The sequence below is a fragment of the Poecilia reticulata genome, chromosome 15 (genome assembly GCF_904066995.2).
Source record: "Poecilia reticulata chromosome 15, P_reticulata-male-v2, whole genome shotgun sequence".
Taxonomy (NCBI): Eukaryota; Metazoa; Chordata; class Actinopteri; order Cyprinodontiformes; family Poeciliidae; genus Poecilia; species Poecilia reticulata.
In genome coordinates, this window is record NC_088844.1 from 12,135,691 (window position 1) to 12,146,772 (window position 11,082).

At 39.2% G+C, this 11,082-nt stretch overlaps 1 protein-coding gene across 1 annotated transcript in view; it reads left to right on the forward strand.

Annotated features, from left to right (window-relative positions):
* bicc1a (BicC family RNA binding protein 1a) overlaps positions 1–6,550 on the forward strand; it is a 70,264-nt gene extending 63,714 nt beyond the window's left edge. The window contains exons 18-21 of the mRNA XM_008429252.3: positions 483–639; positions 952–1,115; positions 1,523–1,622; positions 2,796–6,550. Coding sequence (XP_008427474.1) covers positions 483–639; positions 952–1,115; positions 1,523–1,622; positions 2,796–2,923 — 549 coding nt within the window. The 3' untranslated portion in view covers positions 2,924–6,550. The remainder of the gene's footprint in view (positions 1–482; positions 640–951; positions 1,116–1,522; positions 1,623–2,795) is intronic.
* The last annotated feature ends 4,532 nt before the right edge of the window (positions 6,551–11,082 follow it).

An 11,082-nucleotide genomic window follows, 5' to 3' on the forward strand; every position in this document is an offset into this window, starting at 1 on the left:
GAGGTCTGAATCATCAGTGTGTTAAAGAATTACTTAGTTTGACATCTAAATAAAGTAAAAAGGTTTAATAATATGGAAAAACTTGGATTAGATCATTTTATATTAAATATACAGCCTTCAAATCCTTTTGACATAAAACAACCCAGAAGCCAGTAAAGCAATGAATTGACTCCTCCAGATTGTTTTTGATTGCTTAGAAAACAAGCATAGTCAATAAGATATATTAAAGTGACAGAGTAAATATGCATTACATCACAAACATCCTGTAAAGTCAGATTATCATCTCTTTTCAATCTGGAAAATTCAACATTTGTTCATACTTATCCAGACATGTGAAATAAAGTTCCATACTTTTCAATAAAACAGAGAAACATTTCAGTCTCGTTTTTACTTTTAAATCATTTTTTGTGTATTTTAACCTTTTCTTTACATTCAGAATGACTCCTCAAATATTTTGTCTGTCTTGTGTTCTTGCGTTCCAGGGTTCTCCCCTGTCTCTGTCTCGAGCCGGCAGCCGGGAAGGCGTGGGAAACGGCAGCGACTCGGACAACTGGAGGGAGAGAAATGGGAACGGCCTGCCGAACCACACAGAGTTCCCCTCCGCGGTCAGCAGCCCGAAGAGAAAGCAGAACAAATCCGGTCAGTTTTATTGCATCTTTCCTCCATACTGTTGACATTTTTGCCTCTGACTCCAAACTTTAAAAAAAAAAATATATATATATATATATATATTTTTTTTTTTTTTTTTTTTTTAATTTTATTTTACTTTAATCTGGTTTTACCCTTGAATAATAATGAAACAAGAAGGTCCAACATCTTTTTTTTTTGCATGAGTTCTAACAATAATGTGACAAATAAACAGAAGGATTAGTTTTGCTTATCCACTTAAGCTGTACCCTTTTTTTTTCTTTTCTTTTTTTTCCTTGGCTGCTCTAAACGTTGCCTGTGCAGCTGCAGAGCATTACCTCAGCAGCAGCAACTACATGGACTCAATCTCTTCAGTAACCGGCAGCAACGGCTGCAACCTGAATTCATCCCTGAAAGGCTCCGACCTGCCTGAGCTCTTCAGCAAGCTGGGCTTAGGGAAGTACACCGACGTCTTCCAGCAGCAGGAGGTAGAGAGCTTCTGTTGTTTCATCGTTTCACGTTTTATTAAAATTGTTTCTATGTTTTGTCAAGGCTTCGACCCAGCCAAATGTCTGTGGTTTTAGGAATTAAAATACTGAGCAATGATGTTCTTATTTGCACCAGAATTTGAACGATTTTATCAGCTTTTTTTTTGTTTGTTTGTTTGTTTTTGTAGTTTTAATTGCTTGCTTATTTTTATTCAACTTTTCAGTTGTTTATGTGTTCGTTTGAGCACCGTCATATAAATTCATACAGCAACAAACTCCACACAAAGTGGTGAATGAAAAGTACGGCTGTATTATAACTTGGTCCATTATTTTTGAAAGAAAAAACAGTGGAATATATTTTTATATAATTTTATCTTTTGCTAATGGTTCCTTTTTTTTTTTTTTAGATTGACCTCCAGACATTCTTGACTCTGACGGACCAGGACCTGAAGGAACTAGGAATCACCACCTTTGGTGCTCGCAGGAAAATGCTACTTGCCATTTCAGGTATGTATGAAGAAACTTTGCGTATAAATACTGACTTCTCCTTGAAGCTAAAATGTTAGTCTAGAGATGTTTCATCTTTTCATCCTGAAAATCTGCCGATTGGGTCCACTTGCACAGGGCGCCGGTGATCCCGAGGCCGACGGGAAGCATGTGACGGGGCGTAATTTAGGAAGCTGGGGGGTGGAGCAGGAGGGCGATGCTAGGAATGGGACCTGCCGGGTCGGGCGATGAACCCATTATAACTTCGTGGGTTTCATCTGACGCTAGCTGGAGCCTGATCCTGTTAGCTAAACCTGCTGAAGATTGCCTAGACTAATTGTTTTTCGTTCACGTTTCCCATTATTTTCCCCAAACAAGCCTAAGTGGATCGGTGTTGATTTATACTCCTTCATCTAACGTGAATGTGGTTTGTGTCACACCTCATTACTGACATCATATTTTGGAGGTGGTAGCAGCCGGGAGCTGTTGCTGCATTTGGGAGCTGGAGCTTCCTGTCAAGGGGATTTTTGTCCAAAGGTTTCGTCCACAAACTTCAGAGTGGATCCAGGGTGAGGCAGCGAGGGGAAATATGGAGACCTGATCTGATTATTAATGATGCCGTTTTCCAAAGGCTAGAGTGCCAAGTAATGGTCAGCTTTCATCTCCGCTGACCATGTCTAGGCCTTTAAAACTAAAATATGCACGGTTCTGTCTGCCTTATCCTTTTTGTATTTTCCTTCTTATAAAGAGTTTAAACTTCCTGTTCCCTTGCCAGCAAAAAGAGCTGCTGCAGCAAGCTGCCTGTCTCCAGGAATCAAAGTGGAGGTTTATGCTGGCAGCAGCCGAACTCTCCTATCATATGAACAGGCCGTGGATGCCATCGTGCCGTTTTTGCATAATTTTTTTTTTATTATTCGAACATAAAACCAGATGACCGCAAAGACGGCTTTTGTTGATCCGAGCAAGTCTGTGGTGATTCGAATCTTATTTTCTTGTCACTGTTGATCGGCGGAGGCCAGGGGAAAAATTGTCAACAAACTTCTCTGGCTGTGTTTATTTCTGCGCTTTGATTCGCAGTAGAGGGGGGAGCTGGGGGGCAGGGGGGACGTCCGCGATAGGAATCGAGCCTTTTTATCGCCTCTGCTTCTGTTGAAAGTTTGTGGTTCTTCTTTTCTTCTGTCTTGGGATCTGCAGAACTAAACAAGAACCGAAGGAAGCTTTTTGAGCCACCCATCAGGTCCTCCTTCCTGGAGGGGGGAGCCAGCGGCCGACTCTCCCGCCAGTTTCACGCCGAAGTAGCCAGCGTCAGCGGACGGTGGTAGGCCTCATCTGGAAACCGTCCACAAAGACCAGCCGCCTGTGCTCCTCTTTTTTTTTCTTTTTTTTTCATTGGTGCCCAAGTTTTTGCGGTTGTGTACTCCCCACTCCCCTTGTTTTTTGTTTTTTTTTTGTTTTGTTTTTTTTTATTAATTGTTGCATTATTATGCAGTAAAAAAAAAAAAGAAGTTATTTTTATAAAAAGCCATAGTTGTACCTTAAGTGCCAACTAAAGATAAGGATTGTTTCAGTGTTAACTCCTTCCAGAGCATTTCTATTGAAGGGTAACGTTGTGGTTCTGAAGAAGGGTACTGTCCAGTATTTCTCACCGCGTTTTGTATTAAGGGAACAGGCAGAATGATTAGTACAATCCTTTTACAGATTGATACTACCTGCATTCGTGTTATGCGATTGTATCAGTGACATGCACTTTATTACTAGATTTTTGCCTGTGAGAGCCTTACTCCTTACAATGAAGGAATATTAACTATACAATTTTTTTTATTGAATGAAAGCACAGATGCATTTTGTACCAAAAAAAATTAAAATAGTAATAACTAAAAGGAAGCACTTAGCCAATGAGATTAAGGCTCCACCAAATAAAGTAGGTCACCACACCGGAGCAGTGACTCGACCAACTTTAAAGGACTAGCAAAGGATTTGAGAAGTGAGGTTCTGTTAAGAAGTTATAAGCAGTTATAATATTAACTTGAGGAGATAATTTTCTTAAATAATTGCAGATGTTTGATCCTAGCTGAAGCTAACTATAAACCAGATTTCTTACACCTTAGAAAACATGGGCGTTTTACTGTCGTCACATTTCCATTGGACGCCTTGTTGCACAGAAATCAAAAAGAGTTTTTACACAGGAAATGAAGACCGGAGGTGGCGCGTCATTAATAATCTTCCTCCGCAAACGCTTGCTGAGATTGAAGCATGTAAAGCATTTAAGCTTATAGTAACTGTCTGATGTAAAAATAAGGCAATTGTTAAAATTGCGTTTATGATAATCTCTCGCCTTTTATTTAAGACAGCTACGCTTAAATAAACCATATGTTCCTCTCTCGGTAAACGTTTCACATAGGAAGATTGCCGGTGGCACACCACCTCCAATCCTTCATCACCTGTGTGAAACGTGTGTATAAATAAACCACCCAACGCAGACGAAGCGTTTGTAAAGAGGCTTTCTCAGAAACGGCTGTGATGGTTTTGAGTCCGGATTTGTTTTCCATCATTTCACGTCTCTTTGTTCTTTGGCTTCTTTCAGACTATCGAGATTTATACCGGATGATATTTCTATCTATCGCAAGTAAAATATTAACCGCTTACAACTTTTTTCTTTATTACAACCTCACTTCAAAAATCCTAACCCATTTCTTTAAACAAAAAAATAAACCAAAGGAAATAACTGTGGCCTTTTACCATTGGCTGTCTTCAGCGTGTCAGTAGGATGACATTCCTCTTTGTCTGTATATCTAGACAAAGCAAAACTCAAATCTTTTGTACTCTTTCCGCATTATGATTTTATGTTTAGTTTTATTACTATTTTAGGCGAATGAGTGGAATGTTTATTGTTAATCAGTTTACATACGTATTTTTATATGTTCATGATGAGTTTCTATGATTTTATTTTTATTTTTTTGGCATTTATTGCATCTTTTACTTGTTTCTGCCCCCTAAATCTGTGGAGCCATGATATGGCTGTGCCATAACACAGCAGCAGAAAAGTGAGGTCAGGCTAAGCCTTGACAAAGTCCTCTTTCTGATCGTGTCAGCAGTCGCTTTTCTCCATTTTTTTTTTTTTTTTTTTTTTGCTCATAGTGCATATTTCATCCATTATTTGTCAGCTCCATGTGCTTTAAATCACGACTATATTGCTTGTATCCGGAATGTGAGATGCTTTGCCAAGACTTGCTTGCCATTTTTTTCCTTTCTTTTTTTTTTTTTTTTTTTTAATTTAGAGAAAGCAAAAACCTCATAACAGAGCAAAGCTGTGCGTTTGTAGAGTTAAGTGCCAATGTACATAAGTCGTTTTCAGCAGGGAGATATTTTGTTAATAACACTAATATTTTTGGTCCGACCTTCCTCGTCCAGATAGATCATGCATCACTCAAAAAGTCAGTAGGACTGGTCTAGTGTTAGACTTCATGCTAGACACAAATATGGAGAAATAAATTTGCTAAAAGGGCTGAGATTTAAGAGAAAAACAAACAAAAATCCAGATTTTTCTATTATCGGCGCACTCAATCTTATATAAAACAAACCTTGTTAAGCAGTCTTCAGTGAAGAAACAAGATTATGCATGCACTGATGTCTATCATCAGAGCCTTTGCCATTTCTGTATTCCTGTAATATTTTCAGGAATGTGTTTTGAAAAGGAGAAACGTCATTTCCCAGCAGTTCATTAACTCGGATTGGTGAAATATTATTTTCTTTTCTGTGATGTTCTTAAAATATCTCTGCCTTAATCCAGTCACCATTTCCCAGCGTCCGGAGCATGTTCAAGTGCAATTAAATGGCTTTTTGTAAAAGTTCTTGTTTATATTTGCAGTACATTAATTGTAAAAGGGAAGAATGAGAACTGTATTGGTTTAATTGAGAGTAGAATGTATAAAATCCCTCAGACACATCTATCTGAATTCAATTTAGATGGAAAGAACCAGCCATCCATCCGTGACCAAAACGAAAGTAAGGGACTCGATCAGTTATTCACGCTTTTAGATTCAAGCCTGTTTTCTGTTTACTTTTCAACGCTCTTCACATCTGATTTCAGCCGTTTTCACTCAATAATATTCTGACATGGTTGCTAATGCAGACCAGGCACAGTAGGTTTTTTTTTTGTTTGTTTGTTTGTTGTTGTTTCATTCGAGTCTTACGAAGTGATGAAGAGATCAAATTAGAGTGCGCTTCGGTATTCCGAGAGGAAAACCAAGGGGAGGGGGGGCGGTTTCGCCTCGACTCATCATGGTACGTACATCCGAGCTGTCGCGGCGCTGCGACTCATCTTCCTGCTCCGGCGGACATTTGTTTTGTCTCCTCTCGTTGCTCAGAGGAGCGTCGAGGGTTAGCGTCTCATCAAGTGAGTGTTGTTTGGAGAACTGTTGATTCATGTTCCTGCAGCTCGAATGCAGATCAGCAAAAAAAAAAACAAAACGACAACAAAAAAAAAGAAATTCAATAAGTCCAAGTTCATCACCATCTTGTCAAGTCTTTCCCCTTATTAGTGTTTTCTCAATTATGTCTTAAGACTTGTATTGTTCTTCGCAAAGGGATGTATTTGAATGAATCTTTGTACTGCAGTCAAATGGTACATTTATAGTAAATGTAAACCACTACAGGAATTATGTATTATGTATTTCTTTTTTTTCTTCTTATACATCTGTTTTTGTTTTGTTTTTCTTGGTCCGAGAAAAGGTACAATTTTTTTCAATGTTCCTGGAAAGAAATGGCGTGTAAAACATTTCGAAGAGGCCGAAGCTCTGTTCATGTTAAATCTGTTGATGCTGATGTTATTCTAACTGTACGATAGCAAAGACACAAGCAGAAATCATCCAGCGGGGGAAAAAAAAAAAAAATGTTGTTCAAAGATTCCAATAATATGAAGGAAATAAATTTATGAAAAAAATTCTGAATTTGACTGCTGTTTTCTGTACAGGTTTTACCTGAAAACGTAATTATTAATCATCACATGCTCAGTACAGGTTTAGGTCGCTTTTTAAAAGTTTAACTTCCAATGCCACCTTACATTTTCAAGGTGTAGAGTCCTGTTATTGACCAAAAAAAAAAAAAAAAAGGGAAATGTGTCTTCTATGCAGTAGATGTAGCTATCTGGTCTCCACAATAAATCTCTGTATTAATGGCTCATTAAAATTAAAAGTCTGTTCAATGTAAAGGAATCGCAGGTTTGTTCCTTCTGTCATCATTTTACTTTTGCAAAAATAATAAAACATTTTCTAATGCAGTTCTCTGGAAAAAAAAAACCTCCAGAGGGCAGTGTTATCACTTAAAAAGAAATCTGGAATAGCCTTGATTTGTATTATTTGTATTTCTAAAAGTGAAACATTGGATATTTTCTCATGAGAGTCATATTGCCTACAGTGTATCGTAATGACAGTAAATAATAGTATGATTTTTAAATGGGATTGTGTTTTTGAGTTTAAATATATGGTAAAAAAGAAAAAAAAAGAAAATGTGTTCATAATTATGATCCACAGGGCAACCTTGTCATGGCAGCAGATTATTGTTCAGATGGCGCGGAGAGAGGGAGACGGTTTGTGTCCCATCCAGGCCCTCTGCAGAGACAGGTGGTGCCTCTGGACTCTGTTCTGTGGGCAGCCACTGAGTCACCCGCTTTCTCCTCCCCCCCTCATTAATTTAAGCAGGTGCTGGGCTGAGGGGAGGAAAAACACAGACCGCCCTCGTGTTTGTGTAACACCAAACGGGATGTAAATACTGGTCTGTTACAGCTGAGAAGCCCAGGGTCAACGTGTGGGAGGCGCGCTAAGAAAACACTCATTATGGTGTCTTCGCCAATTCTGTATGTGGTAAACAGATTTTTAAAAAAATTTAAAAAAAGCTATACCAGGTTTAAATATAGGTTGTTTATGCATGTAACACAACCCAGATAAGTTTCTTAAGCACACATTTTACCTAATGAAATATATTTTGTTTAATATGCAGGAGAAAAGCTGTTTAACCAAAGATAAAATCTCTAATAGTCCCTCTCAAGGCAGAAACATGAACTGGCAATCAATCTGAGAGCCCTGCATGACTAATTCTAATTTCACGTTCTGTTGTGAGAGGCAGAGAGTGAACGACAGCTAAATTACAGAGAAGAGAAGTGTAGTATTATTATTATTATTAAGATGTCCTTATTTAAAGTCCTACAGCATCACAGATTGCTCTCATGAGCAGCTTCCCTCTGCAGGGAAGGTGTAAATGACAGGAGCTGTGACTTGGACACCAGCTCTTCGTCCCTGGCTTCTTTCCACTGGATAATATGCTCACAGTCTGTTCCACATCTTTTGTTTCCCTAATAAGCATCTTCGCAAGCAATGTAAAGAGATGTCGAGGTTATATTTACTGTCAGACGTTCAACTTCTCAACAGGCGATTGAGTCTCGTGAATATGTTTAATTGCACATCCAAATCAGCAGGTCTGCAAATCAAACCGTGGACAAATTGTTGATCCATGATGTAACAACAACAACAAAAAAGACCCAGAAGCAGTTTATTTTAAGGGTCGTGCATAAACATGACTTAACACCCGTCATGAACATTAAGGAGTCTTCATGAATGTTTCCCATGAAGTGTAATTCGGTAAATAATGTCCCTTTTATTGCAAAGTTGACTCTTTCAATGTAAGTTTTAATGCAACTTTGCATAAAAATTTTAGTATTTATCAAATAATCCTAAGTTAGTACTTTTAATGCACTTTTAATGCAACTTTTAATGCATATTTGCATTAAAAGTGTCAGTACTTACCAAAAAACCTCTTCATGACAACAGTCATAAACATTCATGAAGACTCCTACATGTTCATGACAGGTTTTGTGTCATGTTTATAACAGTGTAATATCAGTCTTATGCACACCCCTTCAAATAAAGTGTTACCTTGCATTATTTATGAAACGCAAAAGCAACCAAAATAAAAGAGCTGTGACTGAATCATGTGATTCTAGCATTTTCAGTATGACTTGATTTGTCTTTCACATTACTGTGGAATATCTCGGCCCTTTAAAGCACTGGTCATGTTTGAGGATTGGAGATATTCGCCTCAGCTTTCTTAAAGTCTTACAACAGCCTTTCAGTCAAGTGGGGAGTCTGGATCGTCTTTCCTGAATTAAAAACAACACAAGTGGGAAGGAGTAAACCCTAGAAGCGTAACCTGGTGTAATTAATTTCTAAGTTTTTATAATGATGCTGGATCAAATCTTTTTTATTTTTTTATATCTGCTTCTTGCTTCAGCTTCACTTTACTTTCCCACGAGGCTCTCGTCACCAAACATTATTATTTCACTGAATGTCAAACAATTCCTCCAGGCTCTTACGACGCTGTGCACCCAATTACACTTATTTTCCTAATAACCTTTCCGGCTCTGCTTTTAATTCTTCTCCGCTGATTAGAATGAGCGGCCCGCCACTTGTTCCGAGGACGCGGGTACCCGGCCGCGTTTCATTTGAGTCCCGCACGAAGCGCAGATAAACGGGAATGTCACCGGAGAGCCAACAGCGCGCATCAATGTTATCAATCAAGCGACAGCCGAGCTCGGTCTGCGCACTGCAGATCAATGACATGCTTCATTTGGTGGCCCATAAATGCCAGACAAATGTGTTTGTCTCATTGAACCCTGGAGACGTTGTGTTGCTGTCTGTCTGCCAGTGAAAAATGCTGCGCTGTGCTCCGTGCGTTGACTCTTGTCCCATTTCCTGTTTCACAACAGATACGTAGCAACTGCACTGTGTGTGTGGGAGCACAAGGGATGAGCCCCCCCCCCACAAAAAAAAGATTCCAAAATAACGGTAAAAGATTTAAATGATCCGTCTTAACAGTAATAATCAATTAAGATTAGATTCATTGACACTTGGTGTGGATTCCCAAATACCATTTCACTTTGCAAAAGCAAACTTTATTTTGGCGTCGACATATTACGTTGGTAGCTGGAACAGTCTTTTGGGGATTATCCAAGAATGTGTTCAGATCTTATTTTCCAAACTGGAACTACTATGTGTTATTTGTGTTATTTATTTTTGAGGAAGTAATTGCTTTATTCGTTTTGTCTGAATTAGAAATCAATAACCTTTTGGAGAATCGATTCTTAATCCAGTTACACCATCCATTGAATCCCTGCGTTAACTCTCTGGAAAAGGATCGATTTTACGTCCATGCTGATCGTCTATAAGACGCTAAATGAACCCAAATCGATTTTTAAATCGTTGCTGAGGTGTGAACCATATAGATATGTGATCAGAGTATCGTTTACTCCCTTAACTGCAGCTTCTCCATGAAGGTTGATTATTTTATGAATTAATCACTTACACGTGTTAGCTGGCTTTGACGACTAAGTGTTCCTATTATTATTTTCAATCCATTGCTTGTTTTCATTTCATTTTTTCGCTGCCTATCATCCCTTGTCTTCTGTTATTGGATTTTGATTTACCTTGTGTAAAAACAGTGCGATACTAATCAGCCTGCTTCTAGATTAAAACACACATCTCTGGTTTGCTCTTTTAAATGTGTTTTACTATTTGGCCTAAAATCTTTCTGCACCCTTCTCCCTGCTAATAGTCCATCTGTCTGACAGTATTACCATCATGTGGCCTTTAGGCACAGCAGAGTGAACAAATCAGAGAGGACAGCCAAAACACAGCATGCTGTGAGACGAAAGAAGATCCATAGCAGCAGAATAGGAAGAGGGAGGAGTGGGGGGGGGGGACTTAAATGGTCATTTTTGAGACGAAATAAACTCAGAAAATGTGTGAGAAAAGATCGAGCTTGGTAAGGAAGGAGTTGGAATTGGCCTGGTGTGAGTTACGCAGGACGCGGAGTCGCTCTCCTTCTTCCTCCTGCAGCTCCTCCTGGAAACACTGATGTTAACACAGGATGACTCTCGCTGGAGGGAGTACGGGTGGGTGGAGAGAGAGCGGCGCTGACAGGAAGGATGGATGGAGGCGGGATGGGAAAGAATCCTCTAGAATCGGACAGTATTATTCCCACACCCTGCTGCTCCTGAACAAAAAATAAATAATAATGCACAGCAGGCACTCAAAAATAATAAGTATTAAGTGCTTATTGCAAAGTGATAAGTAACAAGAAGACTGAGGCAGAGTAAAAAAGAAAAAAAAAAGATTCATTCTGCTTTGTCTGAATCTACTGTAAACTAAAGCAGCATCTCCCCCCTCAGATAAAGACGGCTGTGTGTTTGATGGGATCTTCTGCCTGCCACTGACCTTCACTTTTAATGAGTTTCATTTCCCAGGCCGGAAATTTGAGCCAGATGCAGCAATGCCCAGATGAAATCTGAGCGAGGCTGCATCTGAATGCCACAGTGATTACCAGCTTATCGGGAGTTTAATTCACCTGCCCGCCATAACCCCGTTTTAAATCCTCGAAGCCCTATGAAAATGCTCACCAGCTACTTTACCGTGGGCCGAATGGAAACGAG